The sequence below is a fragment of the Gossypium hirsutum genome, chromosome A13 (assembly GCF_007990345.1).
Source record: "Gossypium hirsutum isolate 1008001.06 chromosome A13, Gossypium_hirsutum_v2.1, whole genome shotgun sequence".
Lineage (NCBI taxonomy): Eukaryota > Viridiplantae > Streptophyta > Magnoliopsida > Malvales > Malvaceae > Gossypium > Gossypium hirsutum.
The window spans coordinates 19337305-19355020 of NC_053436.1; the positions used below are offsets into that span (position 1 = coordinate 19337305).

A 17716-nucleotide genomic window follows, 5' to 3' on the forward strand; every position below is an offset into this window, starting at 1 on the left:
TACAATAAAGAACAAGTATCCATTGCCTCATATTGATGACTTGTTTGACCAGTTAAAATGTACCACTGTATTTTCGAAGATTGATATCTGTTCTCATTATTATCAACTACGGGTAAAAGATTCGGATGTCCCAAAAATAGCTTTTAGAACCAGGTATGGACACTATGAGTTTGTTGTGATGCCATTTGGTTTGACAAATGCACGTGCAGTGATTATAGATCTATTGAATAGAGTTTTCAGCCCATATTTAGATAGGTTTGTGGTGGTATTTAAAGAAGATATTTTGGTTTACTCTTGAGATGAAAATGAGCATGCTAAGCATTTGAGAATAGTGTTACAAACTCTACGAGAGAAACAACTATATGTCAAATTCAGTAAATGTGAATTTTGGTTACGTGAAGTTAGTTTTCTTGGGCATATAGTATCTGCTGAAGGTGTCAGAGTAGACCCGAATAAAATTTCAACCATTGTTAATTGGAAGCCACCAAAGAATGTGTCTGAAGTCTGAAGTTTTCTGGGACTAGCTGGTTACTATCGGAGATTTGTGAAAATTTTTTCAATGATAGCTGCCTCGATGACTCGTCTGTTACAAAAAATGTAAAGTTTGTGTGGACTGACAAATGCCAATAGAGTTTTGACAGATTAAAGGCTTTATTGATAGAAGCACCTATGCTAGTCCAGCCTGAATTGGGTAAGGAATTTATAGTTTACAATGATGCATCATTGAATGGTTTAGGCTGTGTTTTGATGCAAGAAGGTAAAGTGGTAGCCTATGCTTCACGATAGCTAAAGCCACATGAAAAGAACTACCCGACACATGATCTTGAATTGGTAGCCATAGTGTTTGCATTGAAAATCTGGCGGAATTACTTATTTGGTAAAAAATGTCACATATTCACTGATCACAGGCCGTTTGGAACAATCAGAGAGTTACACGGGTAAGGACACGGTCGTGTACCTCATATCGAATGCCTACACGGCCTAAGCCATGGGCATGCTCACATGGCCTACTCACATGGGCGTGTGACCCTTGTATGTGAGAAAAATTTTAAAATTTTTCAAAAAAAATTTTGAGATTCTGATTTATTCCCGACTTGTTTCTAATGCTTAAATTGGACCTTGAAGGTCCATTCGAGGGACAATATGAATAGTTTTGGATATGAACAATAAATGTCATAAATTATCTGTAATTGTTCTGTATACTCCGGTAATGCTCTGTAACCCTATTCCGGTGACGAATCTGGGTTAGGGGTGTTACATTTATTGGTATTAGAGTTATAGTTCAGTTGATTGTTAGACTAATGTAGCATGTACGAGTTTAGCTATACATGCCATTATATAATTTATGATAGTGTGATACCTCTTGATCATTTTTAAATGTGTTTCTCATATAGGTGTGTCATCCAACGAAGCTAGAGCTAAATCTGAGGAAGCTAAGAGTACTACTCAAGCTTCCGTTCAACAAGCTGTATCTAGTAGTAGTAGAAGCCCCGTATTTGAGGGATGAGGTGAGAAGGCAAAAGAAGCCTTCTTTCAAATGATGAATGAGTGGTTCACTGAATATTTGAGAACAAATCCTGCTGAGCAACAACCTCCCCCAACTGCTCTTCAACCGGTTCCAGAGATGCCACAGGGTGCTGAACTTGTTAGAATCAGTAAGCCTCGAGTAGATAAAATTCGTAAATACCATTAGGATTGAGTTTAGGGCTACTGCAAATGATGATCCAGAGAGGGCTGAGTTTTGGTTGGAAAATACCATTAGGTTTCTAGATGAATTATCAAGTACACCAGCCGAGTGCTTAAAATGTACAGTATATTTACTAAAAGACATAGCCTACCATTGGTGAAATACCATAACTTCTATTGTACCAAGAGAAAATGTTATGTGGGAATTCTTCCAAACAGAATTTAGAAAGAAGTACATAAGTCAAAGACTTCTAGATCAGAAAAAGAAAGAATTTTTAGAGCTCAAATAGGGAAACATGACTGTATCTGAATACTAGCGGGAATTTGTTCGATTAAGTAAGTATGCCAGAGAATGGGTTCCGACCTAAGCTGATAAGTTTTGAAGAATGACTAAATAAAGATATCAAGCTATTGATTGGAATTCTTGAACTAAGGGAATTTTTTGTATTGGCTGATTGAGCATGCAAAGCTGAAAAATTAAGTAAAGAAACAAAACAAACAGAAAAATAAGCCCAGATTTCTAGTAAGAGATTTATGAGCAAGTCACAATCATTTACTTCAAAGAAATCAAAGAAGTACCATGATCGTTCTACCACCTTTACAGGATATTTTGGGAAAGAGCGAGGCTCTCAACGTTCTAAACTGAGATCTTCATCTCTATTTGTAACAAGTGTGGGAAGTATCGGTAACCCTAAATTGAGGTGTAAGTACTATAATAAATTTCATTTTGGGGAATGTCATTTGAGAAGTGAAGCATGTTATAGATGTGGTTCTCTTGACCATTTTCCCAAAGGTTGTTCAGAAAGGATTAAAAAAGATATTGATCAGACTTCAAAGCCAAGTAACCCTGGTTCAAAAGGTAGACCACCCCAACACCTTGGAAATGTTAGTGGTAACCGAAGTACTACAAAAGATTCAACAGTTAAATCTGAGGCACGAGCATCGGGGATGACATATGCTATACGTGCAAGAGAGGATACCTCTAAACTAGACATCATTACTGGTACATTTTCTCTCCTTGATATTGATATTACTACTTTGATTGATCTGGTTCAACACATTTATATATATGCACGAAATTAGTGTCTAATAAAAATTTACCTGTTGAATTCACTGAATTTGTGGTTAAAGTTTCAAACCCCGTGGGCCAGTATGTTATGGTGGATAAAATTTGTAAAAATTACCCGTTGATGGTAAAGGGTTATTGCTTTTCGGCTAATCTAATGTTGTTGCCCTTTGATTAATTTGATGTGATTTTGGGAATGAATTGGCTAACCCAGCATGATGCAGTGGTGAATTGTAAACAGAAATACATTGTGTTAAAGTGTCAAATTGGTGATTTACTTCATGTTGAATCTGATAAGCTAGATGGTTTATCCATTGTGATTTCAGCAATATCAGCATAAAAAATATATCAAAAAAGGTTATGATGCTTATATTGCATATGTGTTGGATACTAAAGTATCTGAGTCGAAGATTCAGTTAGTGCTGGTTGTTTGTGAATTTTTTGTTGTATTTCTGGAGGAATTACTTGGTTTACCACTGGTTAGAGAAGTGGAGTTCTCTAAGATCTTGTTCTGCGGACAACACCGATATCCATAGCACCCTACAAAATAGCTCCTACCGAATTGAAAAAGTTGAAAGCATAGTTACAAGAATTGATTAATTAAGGCTTTGCTCGACCCAGTTTCTCACATTGAGGGTGCACTGGCTCTGTTTGTAAAGAAGAAGGATGAATCATTAAGGTTGTGTATTGATTACAGGCAGCTTAACAAAGTTACAATAAAGAATAAGTATTCATTGCCTCGTATTGATGACTTGTTTGATCAACTGAAAGGTTCCACTGTATTTTCGAAGATTGATCTCCATTCCCGTTATTATCTACTGGTAAAAGATTCAGAGGTGCCAAAAATAGCTTTCAGAACCAGATACGGGCACATGAGTTTCTTATGATACTGATTGGGTTAACGAATGCACCTGTAGTATTTATGGATCTAATGAACAGAATTTTTAGACCGTATCTAGACAGGTTTGTGGTAGTATTTATTGGTGATATTTTGGTTTACTCCTGAGATGAAAATGAACATGCTGATCATATGAAAATTGTGTTGCAAACTCTGCATGCGAAACAATTATATGCCAAATTCAGTAAATGTGAATTTTGGCTACAAGAAGTTGGTTTTCTCAGACACATAATATCTGCTAAAGATATCAAGGTGGATCCAAATAAAATTTCAGCTATTTTTAACTAGAAGCCACTGAAAAATGTGTCTGAAATCAGAAGTTTTCTGGGGTTAGCAGGATATTGTTGGAGGTTTGTTAAAGGGTTCTTGATGATAACTTCTCCGATGACTCGATTGTGGTAAAAAGACGTGAAATTCGAATGGACAAATAAACGCCAGTAGTGTTTTAACAAATTGAAAGCTTTGTTGACTGAAGCATCTGTGTTAGTTCAACCTGAATCGGGTAAGGAATTTATAATTTACAATGATGCATTGTTAAATGGTTTAGGCTGTGTATTGATGCAAGAAGATAAAGTAATAGCCTATGCTTAAAGATAGTTAAAACCACATGAAAAATATTATCTGCTACATGATTTAGAGCTGACAGCCATTGTGTTTACATTGAAAATCAGACGACACTATCTATTTGGTGAAAAATGTCATATATTTATTGATCATAAGAGTTTGAAATATATGATGTCCCAAAATGATTTGAATCTGAAACAGCACAGGTGGCTTGAACTATTAAAAGATTATGATTTGGTTATTGATTATCATCCGGGAAAAGCCAATGTGGTTGCAGATGCTCTGTGCAGAAAATCTCTGTTTTCTTTACCAGCAATGAATACTCGATTGTCGTTATCTGATGATGGTTCAATCATAGCTGATTTAAAACCTAGACCAACATTTTTGCAGTAGACTTTTGAAGCTCAGAAAAATTATGATGAACTACAAGCTAAACGGGTACAGTGTGAGTTGAATTCTGATTTAGAAATTTAGATTGGGTCTGATGATTGTCTAATATTTAGAGGAAAAATATGTGTACTAAAGAATTTAAAATTTGTACAGAAGATTTTGAACGAAGCTCATAATGGTACTATGTCTGCTCATCCGGGAAGTAACAAACTGTACAATGATTTGAAAAAGATGTACTAGTGGCCAGGAATGAAATGGGATATTTCTAAATTTGTATCTAAATGTTTGATATGTCAGCAAGTAAAAGTTGAACATTAGTTACCTTCAGGATTATTACAACCAGTTACAATACTGGAATAGAAATGGAAAAGAGTTACCAAGGACTTTGTATCAGAGTTACCCCAATCTCCAAAAAAGAAAGATGCTATTTGGGTAATCATCAACCGGCTGACAAAGTCTGCACACTTTCTTCCAGTACGTATGGATTTTTCTTTGGATAGATTGGCTAAATTATATGTTTTTGAGATTGTCAGACTGCATGGAGTGCCGGTTTCCATTATTTCAAATAGAGATCCTCAATTTACGTCTCGATTGTGGAACAAATTACAAGAAGCTCTGGGTAGACGATTACATTTCAGCATTGTATTCCATCCTCAGACTGATGGACAATCTGAACATGTTATACAGATTTTGGAAGATATGTTTTGGTGTTGTATTCTGGAATTCGGAGGTAACTGGGAAAAATATCTGCCTTTAGTTGAATTTGCTTACAATAACAGCTACTAGTCCAGTATTAAAATGGCACCATATGAGGCTCTGTATGGTTATAAATGTAGAACTCCATTATATTGGATAGAGCTTAGTGAGAAAAAGATACACAGAGTTGACTTAGTCCGTGAAACTGAAGAAATGGTGAAAGTAATTCGAGATAGTTTGAAAGCAGCTTCTGATTGTCAAAAGTCTTATGCCAATCTTAAACGAAAATAAATAGAATTTCAGGTCAGTGATAAATTATTTTTGAAAGTATCACCTTGGAAGAAAGTTCTCCGATTTGGCCAAAAAGAAAAATTAAGTCCACAATTTATCGGGCCATAAGAGATTATTAAAAAAAATCGGACCTGTTGCATATCGGTTAGCATTACCACCAGAACTTGATAGAATTCATAATGTTTAACATGTGTCTATGATGTGACGGTATCAGTCGGATCCTTCACATATTATTTCACCAACAGAAGTTGAGATACAGCCTGACATGACTTACAGTGAAGAAACAATTAAAATTTTGGCACGTGAGACGAAAGAGTTAAGAAACAAAAAAGTGGCTTTAGTAAAAGTTCTTTGGCAATGACATGGTATAGAAGAGGCTACCTATGAACTAGGGGATACTACAAGAAATAAATATCCAAACCTCTTTACTGGTAAGATTTTCGATGACGAAAATTCTTAAGGGGGAGAGTTGTAACAGCGCATTTTCAGTAAAATTGGAATAGTGGTTTCGGGACCACAAATTTGAGCCAAAAAAATTTATTTTAATATTATTGCATGTTCTGCATTATGATGTGAATGTTACACGAAAAATTCTGATAAGAAAATTTTACCGATTATATGTTAAATTAAGGAAAGGACCAAATTGCATAAAATGCAAAAGTTGAGTTCTAGTAGCTATAAGTACCAAATAGCTATGGAGTTCAAAACTTGAGGTCCTTATATGATAATTAGACCATTAAAGAAAAGTTAGTAGATATTTTTGGTGATTCATCCATGGAAAATTAGAAAAAGAAAAGGATGAAATTGGAAATGAGAAAAATTAAAGGATGATAAATAATTAAAAAGAAATATCATCATATTATTATCATCTTCATCCCCAAAATTTTATGGAAACCCTAAGAGAGAGAAAGGAAACTAATCAAGCTTAATTAGGTATGTTTTCTTATCCCGTTTTTGGTAATTTTTATATTTTTGAGATCGGGATAGCTTAATCTATCGATTTTGGGGATTCATTTGAAAAGTATCATGGATGAATATGAAATTTATGGTAGAAAATGAAAGGTTGTTGATAGATAAACAACTTTTGTAAAGTGAATTTTCATGAAATTGTGATTTAGGACTAAATTGAAAATATGTAAAAGTTATGGAAAAGTTCTAAATTTTGTGAAATGCATGTGCGATAAATGTTATATGAAAATTCCGAATAGGCTTGGAATAAGGATTAAATTGCATGAATTTCATTTTCCAAGCCTAGGGACGAAATTAGAATTTATAGAAAGTATAAGGGCAAAATGGTAATTTTTCCTAGGGTGTAAATTGAATCCAATCGAATATGAATTGTATTAAATTGATAATTAAATTCATTTATATAGATCCGGATAACTCAAATTTGAAGTTTGATCGAGGAAAATAAGAGGTGTTGGATTAGTAGACTTTTGAACACGAACAAGTGACGAGGTAAGTTTGTGTAACTTATTTATGTATGTTAATATGTTTGAATTCAATGTTGTATCTGGGTTAATTATATAAATGTTTAAATTATGAAATAAATCACGTGCTCGATATTACTTTATAAATGACAAGTTCTGTTTGGATAATGAAATTCGATGGATATATGATTACCCGTATTAAAAATGGTCCTGCATATGTTATAGACAGAATATAGCTCGGACAAGCAATCCTATTATAGCCTCTCGAGCATCCTGTTATATAGTTCCTGCGAGCATCCTAATCGGTAGTGATTTTGCATGTGTTGCACATTACCACAGCTCTTTGTGAGCGTCCTGTTACATGATTCGATCGGTTGTGATCTAGCATATAATGTGAACACAAACGCAGCTCTACGTGAGCATCCTGATATAGGCTCTTATGAGTTTCCTGACATGTCTCACTTGAACTCTCTGTTACCTTATCTGGTGCTCCTTTATATTAACTCTTCGGAGTTACCTATAAAGCTCTGTGAGCTCTCGGATTAAAACTCTTATGAATTTCCTATTTAGCCCAGATAAGTGTTTTTTACTTGACTGGTCTGAGCATCCTGATATATGGCTTGAGAGTATACTCTCTGATTATGTGCCCTAATGGGTACCCTTGATTATGAATTGACGGTTTACAGTGTTGTACACCTTGTGTGTACTACCTGAGTATCCATCGCTATTTCAATAATTCAACAGATAAAATTCCTGATATAAGAAATTATGAGATTAAAAGAATTATGTCTTTAATGCTTCTGCATTAGGGGGCTAAAAGGTTCTTTTGTTGAAGATGATTCTGGAGATCATCGTTGTGAATTTTGTGAGGAAGATAGAAATCCAAATGATCACGCATATTTTTGTGAAGAATGTAACGGTCTAGTGATCGCTCATGTAGAATGCGTATTTGCTAGAGTAAGTCAATTACTTCTATAACCTTTTAAATCTAGAGATAAAATACTTTTTGCTCCTGAAAATCTCTAACATGATATGCTTGTTGTCAGGCAGTGGACGCACTATTTTAAATTCGACCTTTGGGGCGAAAAGAGTCGCTAATTCTTCATGAAATGCAGGGAAGATCTGAAGATTCTAACCCAGCTATAATTGATAAGTTTATAAATAGTCAGAGTAACATTAGGGGGCTAAAAGGTCGATCCCTTATTCATAGTTTTCTAGAGTATTTATAGGAAATATCCTATTGTCCGCTCGTAAAATATTGGCTAGATAAACGTTTAATCCCATTCACTACACCAAAATAGGTTTTTAGCGGCATTTTAATGAAAAACGCCGCTAAAAATTGAGCACTAGTCCGCGCATTTTTATTTAAAGGGCTAATTGCCCAATTGATCTTCCCGCATTTTTATTATTTACAATCTCATTTTATTTTGTTTTAATTTAGCCTTGACCTTTTATTTTTATTTCAATTTAGTCCTATTTACTATTTTAAAGCTTATGTCGGGACGACGTCATTTTGGGATTAGGATCAAATTGCCCAGTGAGTCCCTCAACTTTTAACGCGTGTTTCAATTAGGTTCAAAGTTCATTTTATTTATTTAAAATTAACCCTAGATTTTTATTTAAATTCAATTTTAATCCTTTTATATAGATACATTTTACATATAATTTATTTATTTTAAATATTTTATATATATTATTTATTTTGATAAACATTATTTATACATGTAAAAAATTATTATATTTATTTTTTTATTTTTGTGATTATTTATCGTATTACTTATATTTCATTGTATATTATATATATTTTATTATATATTGTTCTCTATATTATCTTCATTTTATTATATATTATTTTATTATTTATTATTTATTAGTATATATATAATCAAAATTTGTAAATTATTATTAAATAATGCATTTATCATTATTAAATATTTAATGTCTAATATTTTTAAATTTACTACAAAATTTTGTACCTATTTAACATATTATTATTTTTTATAAGTATATTAAATTATTATATCATGTAGTGTATATATATATTAATCATCTCTAAAAAATTCATACATTGTTTTAAATATTTTATTTTTTAAAATACTTCATCTATTTTTTTAAAAAAATTATTTGTTTTCTTATCTTTTTTGATTTATATGTTCATGATTTTTTTATTTATTTTTGTATCTTTTTGTATTTATTTAATATTGTTTTAGTATGTTAATGTTATCTCACCAACTATTTGTTATTTTTATGTTATTTGTTGTTTATCATATTTGCATAAAAATTGATTATTTATGTTATTTTAAGTTATATTTGCATAAAATATTGTTATATATTATGTAATTTATATTGTTATATTCTTTATGCTATATTTTGCATGAAATATTATTATGTATGTATTATGTAATCTATATTGTTATGTTCATTGTTTTCTGTGATTATATTTGCATGAAATGATAATGTATATTATGAAATTTATGTCATTATTTATCATTTTCTATATTATATTTGCATGAATTGTTAAAGTATGTATCATATAGTTTATATTATTTGGTATCGATACCTTGTAATATGTTAAATACATCATTGTCATAAAATTTATAATTCATTTTATCCAAAAGAATTTTAAAAATAAGGCAACGTTTTTGGTATTTAGGAATTCGGGAAGTAGTGCCCTAACATGCTGGGTTGCGATTTCTCGTTTGTCTAAATGTCTAAAATATCCTTCTAAATAGATTTTGTAAATCACGAGATTATTTCAATTATGAAAGTTTCAAAATATCGTGTCCAATCATGCTGGATGTGATGTTTGTACTCTTTTGGAGCGAAGGAATCTTATTTTTTTTTACTCGAATTATTACGGTTTTAAAAAGAGATCTTATTTCTAAATTCTTTCAAACTTTTGACATTAAGACAAAATTATTCAATTTGGTACCAATTATGGGCGTTGCGAGGGTGCTAATCCTTCCTCGTACGTAACCGACTCCCGAATCCGTTTTCTCGCAACTTCGTAGACCAAAATGTGTTGTAAGGTGACCCAATCACACCAATAAGGGTTGGTGGCGACTCCCGTTTTCAAAATACCTTCCCCTTTAAACAAAAAAGGGTTCGACAGCTTGGCGACTCCGCTGGGGAATATAAGAGAGTCAAGCCAAGAAATTGATTATTTTCTATCTTAATGTCGGAAGTTTGGAAATTTTAAAAAAATATTGATATTTTTACATGTGTTTGCTGCATATGTTTGTCATCTTGTTGCCGCACACATTGCATTTGCATGACCGCTATGGTCGCACCCTTAAGTGGGAGTGAGAAGCTACGCTTTCGTGAGGTTTTCACCTCCGTACCTATGTCTTCGTGAGATTTTCATCTCCGTATGGCCATAGGGAAATGTGTCCCCCTAAACCAAACTTGGTCCATATGAGCCTATAATTGGTGAGGACCGAGGAATCTGCTGGTTCAGGTACCCTCGCTTTAGAACTGAAACGCATATAGTGAACTTTAAGTACTTACCCTAGGGAGTATAGTGATAGCCTTTAGTTAGCTACCCTTATAAGCGCTTGTTTATTATACTTCTATATATGACACTGACTTATTTTATTTTGCTATCATTGCATGTCACTCAGCATTTAAAGGTGTCGATTCACGGTTCAATTTCTAGATTAGAAAGTTTTGTAATGAGGAACGAATATCTTGATAAAGTGGAGGACAACGCTTCTGTCTGTGCGTGGTCAGAAAAACCCAGTTAGAGAAAGGAGTTAGTGTTACCGAAGGGTATACGTCAAAGTTGTGGGACTTCATTCGTATCAGTTCGACACAGAATGAGATTCAGGAGTTGAAGGACATTTGGGCCCAATGGGATGACGAGGCTAAGCAGCTGTTCTACCAGAATTATGGAGATCTTCTCTATTTGCTAGACATCAAGGTGGATAAGCATCTATTTCGAGCTATGGTACAGTTTTGGAACCCTACTTATAGTTGCTTTATATTTGGAGAGGTAGACTTAGTACCTACTTTGGAGGAGTATACGACCTTGCTTCGCTCTCCAAAAATACAAGGTAACAAAGCTTATGTTAGGGCTACTAATCTCCCAACTTTCGTGAAGAAATTAATGATGATTACAGGGGTGAGTGAACAGTGGGCCGCAGCTCGAATCCAAAAAAAGGGTGATAGTAAATGCATTCTGTGGGCAAGTTTGAGGGATTTGATATTGGCACACCTAGATGTGAAGAAGACGGTTGATGTCTTGGCCTTAAGTATGTATGGTTTGGTGATTTTCCCAAAAGCTATGGGGCACATAGATGAGGCAGTTGCAGATTTATTCGATCGACTTAGTAAATAGAACACACCTGTGCCTGCAATCCTAACCGAGACGTTTAGATCCTTGAGTGCATGTCGGAGAGCTGGTGAAGGTAGATTCATTGGATGTGCACAGTTGTTGTTAGTATGATTCAATAGTCACTTTTGGAAGGTTGATAAGGTTCCTTGCCAAGTGCTCTTTGAGGATTATTCTCCCTTAAGGGAAGCAATAGCCACGCTGAAAAGGGACGACATTACAGAGGAAAGATGGATGGAAATACTTCAGAATCTCCGAGAGGAAGATGTAATGTGGAAAGCCCCTTGGATGGCTCCTAATGAAGTCCTTTATCGTTGTGGAAGTTTTGATTGGGTACCTCTTCTTGGAATTTGGGGAGTTGTTGGTTATGCACCATTACTCGCCCTAAGGCAATACAAAGTGGGGCAGTTTATACCGGCAACACAAGGGTTAGCTCAGAGTGATTTCTCATATAAGGGGGATCATTATAAGAAGAAGATACGAGAGATTTTCGAGGCTTGGAAGAAAATTTGCTGTGTGAAGATTCTGACTGAAGGACTGACGACAACCCTTGAGTACAAAGAGTAGTTTAGCAAAAAGATCAATGATAACATCCCTAGGCCGAGTTTGGGGGTTGCCCGATCGATGGAGGAGAGTTTACGAGTGATTCCATTAGAGTTTGAAGTCATAAAGCAAGAGTTTGAAAGGAAGAATTTGGAGCTCAGGAGAAAGATAGAGAGGCCTGAAGAGGAGAAGATGTATCTAAGCTTAGATGTCGATGTTCAGAAAATTAAGGTCGAAAAAACGAGGAAAGAAAATAGGAAGATTGAGGAAGACCGAGATGACTTGAAGACATAATATAAAAGGATACAGCTATCAATGAAGAGAGTTAGATTGGGGAAGTCTTCAGAGCAGTGGCAACAAGAGGTTCAAGAAGAAAAAACCAAAGCCGAGTATTAGGAGAAGAAGTTTCAAGAGATGCAGGCGCATAATTATGCCCTAGAAAAGGAGAATCAAGGATTAAAAACTAAGGTGACTGAGCTTGGACGATCACTTCATCACCGAAGTCATAACTCTGCAGTCGACTGGATAAGATCGTGGAAATGAAGCGCAATATTGAAGGGTTGGAAGCAGCATTGCAGAACTGTGAGCTATGGATTGAGCAGCTCGAGGCAAGAGAAGGACATTGGAAGGGAGAGCTTCACCATTTTCAGGATCAAGTCAGAGATAGGGACTACCTCATGGGAGAAGCTATAGTACAGATTCGAGAGGTTGCTGATCATTTGCAAGACCTGGCAGCGCAAGCTAATGAATTGAGTACAAAGTATGAGTTAGCGTCAGATAGAGGTCTAGAGTTAGCTTTGTTATTGGATAGGGTTAAAACTGTGGGCCTAAGGCCGAAGGCGTATTTGTAATTCGTTTTTTATAAAGATTTTGTTTCTTAAATAACGTTTTCAAAAAGAAACTGAATCAGAATCGATATCTTTTTGCATTAATGCATTTACATCTCATCGCATCTGTAACACCCCGAACCCGAGACCGTCACCGGAGTTGAACACGAGGTGTTAACAGACTTTTAAAAGAAAATTTCCAGACACTGCCAATCAGTGTAACAGTCGCTTTAAAAATCATATATTTAGTTCAGAAACTCGGAATCCAGTTCCGTAAATTTTCCCTGAAACTAGACTCATATGCCCATCTACATATTTTTTTCTAGAATTTTTGGTCGGGCCAATTAGTACAGTTTATTAGTCAAAGTCTCCCATGTTACAGGGATCGACTACCCTGACCTTTGCGCATTACGACTTGGATATCTCCTTGTACAGGGCTCCAATACTGATGCCGTTTGTTTCTATAGAAACTAGAATCAGAGAGGAATATATAAATATATGGCTTGACTCCTAATTGTATCTTGTTAATTCATAATGAATTTCCAAAGTCGGAACAGGAAATCCAGAAACCGTTCTGGCCCTGTCTCACGAGAACCTGAATATATCTTAATATACTGTCCGTATGATTGTTTCGTTACTTTCCTATGAAAATAGATTCATCAAGGTTCGTTTACATAATTTATTCACTATTTAATTCCATTCCTACTATTTTTAGTGATTTTCCAAATCTACATCACTGCTGCTGTCAGCATCTGCCTTTAAGGTAGACTTTACCTATTTCATGGTTTCCATGATTCAACTAGCCCTTTTTGCATAGATAGCACAATTTATGAAAGTGATTAACCATTCCCATGGCCAATTTTTGTCAAGCATATCCACACCAAATGATTATAACATTATACTCAAACACATATAAGCCATTTTCGCATGGCTATCCAAAATTTTACAAGTCCAAAGGGTCCACGACCCACAACAAACGGGTAGTCCTATACATGCCATTTCGAAGTTCAACCAAAATTGTACCAAAAGGGGGCTTTGATAGTGTGGGCGACTTTGACTTCAAGATCCCGAGTCCGATAGCTGGAGAACCAAATCTATAAAACAGAGGAGCAATGAAACGGAGTAAGCAATTTATGCTTAGTAAGTTTTGAGCAAGGAATTCCAGCACAACAAAAGTATAGCATTCATATAGTTAAACGGATAATTTCATATGCACAAATTTTCGATATCATACTTGCTTCACATTACCAACCCTTATGTACATACACAAAAGATCAACTTAACCAAAGGCCGGTAGCTCGTTTATCAACTGAGCGAATACTTATTTGTAAGGGCTCAACTAAATTCAAGCACATACAAAACATACCTCAATGTTGGGATGTTTCTAGAGCATTAACTGAAATTTTTACAGCAAGATCATTCATTCCCAAATCACGTACCTTCGGAATTTAACCGGATATAGCTCCTCGTTCAAATGCCTTCGGGACATAGCCCGGTTATAGTAACTCGCACAAATGCCTTCGGGACTTAACCCGGATTTAGTAACTCGCACAAATGCCATCGGGACTTAACCCGGATTTAGTAACTCGCACCAATGCCTTCGGGCTTAGCCCGGAATTAGTATCTCGCACAAATGCCTTCGGATCTTAGTCCGGATATGGTCACTTAGCACAAAGCCTTCGGGACTTAGCCCGGACATCATTCAAATAACCATGCACATTTAACAATAAATCATGGCACATTCGTATTTCGTTTTTGTTAGCAAAACTCAAACACAAGACATTTATCATTCTTGCAATTTCGGCTCAATAGCCACACACAAAGAGCATGATTTTGTTTGCTTAAAACATGATCTAATCAAATCTTAATTTAAGCCCTCTTACTCAAGAACTTACCTCGGGTGTTGTCGAACGATTCCGATAGCTATTCGACCACTTTTTCCTTCCCTTTATCGGATTTATTTCCCCTTTGCTCTTGAGCTTAATTAAACAAATAAATTGATTTAATCATTTGAGCATCGAAAAGAGGAACACAAGGCACTTAGCCCATATTTATACATTAGACATTAAAGTCACATATGTACGGAATCATGAATCAAACTCAACATTTTAGCTAATTTTTCCCCCTTGGCCGAATATGCATGTCTATTTTGGGGTCGATTTCAACACTTAATACATTCTACAAGTATGGTCACTTGTATTGACTAAACACCCTTTTGTTTCAAGTTCAAAACTTGGCCAATACACACATATATACACTAGTAAAGCATCCTCTCCCTTTCCATCAATTTAACACATGCATTACTCATTAATATACAAAAATTATATTCGGCCTTAGCACACAACTTGCTAGCCGGTTCTTCTCCATTTAGCAACCAATGCACATATGTGCTCACTCAAAAATGCTAAAAAGAAGATTCAAGAATCATCAATCCACCATCACATGCATCATTACAAAGCTTTACACTTAGCATGCAAATGACATCAACACAAATCCACCTTAGCCAAAACTTAACTCATCTTCATGCCTCATCACCACAACATCAAACATCAACCAAGAATGATGCATCCATGGCCGAGTGTCATTTCCATCACATAGCAAGATTTAGACCATGGGCTAGGTAGAACTCAAGCTAACAACTAAAATATGCATGCATCTCATGGAACATCACCAAACATACCTTAGCCTAGTCACATGCATGGCCGAACCTCTTCAACCTTTCTTCTTCCTTCCTCCTTAAAATTTTTGGCCAAAGATGAACCAAAGGATGAGCACTTTTTTTTGTTTTTCTTTCTAGTTTCGGCTAAATGGGGGGAAGAAACAACCACACACTTTTTTTTTGTTTTCATCATATTCCCTTTCATTATTTAATTTCCATGCTCATTATTTTATTTTTCCTAACATACCTCACTAACATAACATGTTTGTGACATGTTTCCACTCATGATGCACTAACACAACATGTCTATGACATGTTTTGCCCATCACACTTGGTCTACCATGCTTGTCATGGCCGGCCACTACTAATAGGGGGGAAATTGACATGCAAGTCCCCCCCTTTTCAACATGCACTAATAGGCCCTTATGCTTTGACCTATCACATTTCAAAATTTTCTCACATAAGTCCTATTGACTAAATTCACATGCAATCGACTAAATCGAAGCTTGAAATTTTCACACATTCATAATTACATATTCTAGACAATAAATATCACATTCAAACATTTCGGTGACTCGGTTTAGCGGTCCCGAAACCACTTCCCGACTAGGGTCAATTTTGGGCTGTCACAACTCTCCCCCACTTAAGAAATTTTCGTCCCCGAAAATCTTACCGGTAAATAGGTTTGGGTATCGTTCTTTCATCGAGCTCTCGGTTTCCCAAGTAGCTTTCTTGATCCCGTGTTTGAGCCATAACACCTTAACTAATGGAACCCTTTTGTTTCGCAACTCTTTCACTTCACGAGCTAGGATACGAATCTGTTCTTCTTCATAACTCAAGTCAGATTGAATTTCAACTTCTGAGGGATTAATCACATGTGACGGATCGGATCTATAACGTCGAAGCATCGAAACATGAAAGACATCGTGAATCTTTTCAAGTTCAGGGGGAAAAATCAATCTATACGCAACCGGACCAACTCGTTCGGAGATTTCGTACGGCCCAATGAATCTCGGGCTCAACTTGCCCTTACGGCCAAATCTGAGTACCTTTTTCCAAGGCGAGACTTTAAGAAACACTTTATCTCCCACCTGATATTCAATGTCTTTTCGTTTCAAATCCGCATACGATTTTTGACGATCTGTGGCTGCTTTCAGACTTTCACGGATTACCTTTACTTTCTGTTCGGCATCCTTAATCAAATCAACTCCGAAAATTTTACTTTCACCGAGCTCGGTCCAAAACAATGGTGTACGGCATTTACGACCGTACAAAGCCTCGTAAGGTGCCATCTTAATACTTGATTGAAAACTATTGTTGTAGGCGAATTCAATCAAAGGTAAATACCGTTCCCATGAACTACTGAACTCAAGGATGCAACATCTCAACATATCCTCAAGTATCTGAATTATTCGCTAGGATTGACCATCGGTTTGGGGGTGAAAAGCAGTGTTAAAATGCAGCTTGGTACCCAAAGCTTCTTGCAATTTCTTCCAAAACCGTGAGGTGAATCTCGGATCTCTATCCGACACGATAGAAATAGGTACCCCATGTAATCTCACAATTTGAGAAACATACAATTCAGCTAGTTTATCCAATGAAAAATCTGTACGCACGGGGATAAAGTGAGCCGACTTAGTCAGTCTATCAACAACAACCCAAATCGCATCCTTCTTACTTGTTGACAATGGCAGTCCGGACACAAAGTCCATTGTGACTCGATCCCATTTCCACTCGGGTATCATGATCGGCTGAAGTAATCCTGAAGGCACTTGATGTTTCGCTTTCACTTGTTGACATATTAAACATCTCGAAACAAAGTCGGAGATGTCTCGTTTCATACCATGCCACCAAAACCAACGTTTCAAATCGTTGTACATTTTCGTACTCCCCGGGTGAATTGACATTCGGCTACAATGGGCTTCGTTCAGAATCATCGAAATGAGTTCTGAATTCCTTGGAACACACAAACGACTTCTGAACCTCAAACAATCATCATCATCAGTTTGAAACTCCGATTCCTTGTTCGGAGCACACTCAGCCCGTTTTGCAACCAATTCATCATCAACTTTCTGGGCTTCACGAATTTGATGAATCAATAATGGTTTGGCTTTTAATTCAGCTATTAACACATTGTCGGGTAGAACAGACAAGTGCACATTCATCACTCGTAAAGCAAACAGCGATTTTCGGCTTAAGGCGTCCGCAACCACATTAGCCTTTCCCGGGTGGTAATCGATGACAAGCTCGTAATCTTTCAACAACTCAAGCCAACGCCTTTGTCGCAGATTTAAGTCTCTTTGAGTCATCAAATATTTGAGACTTTTGTGATCCGA

General features: G+C 35.8%; 1 protein-coding gene across 1 annotated transcript; it reads left to right on the plus strand.

The window, feature by feature from the left end:
• Positions 1 to 9811: 9811 nt before the first annotated feature.
• LOC107941644 (uncharacterized) lies at positions 9812 to 11918 on the plus strand. The gene is made up of 3 exons (XM_016875219.2): positions 9812 to 9825; positions 10751 to 11285; positions 11487 to 11918. Exons 1-3 carry the CDS (start codon positions 9812 to 9814, stop codon positions 11916 to 11918), a joined length of 981 nt encoding a protein of 326 aa, XP_016730708.2.
• Positions 11919 to 17716: the final 5798 nt, after the last annotated feature.

What these genes read in the sequence shown, in the direction of transcription:
- LOC107941644 (XM_016875219.2), top strand. An exon ending in CCTTAAGTATGTATGGTTTG is followed by an intron (nt 11,286 to 11,486) that starts GTGATTTTCCCA and finishes CACTTTTGGAAG; the next exon opens with GTTGATAAGGTTCCTTGCCA.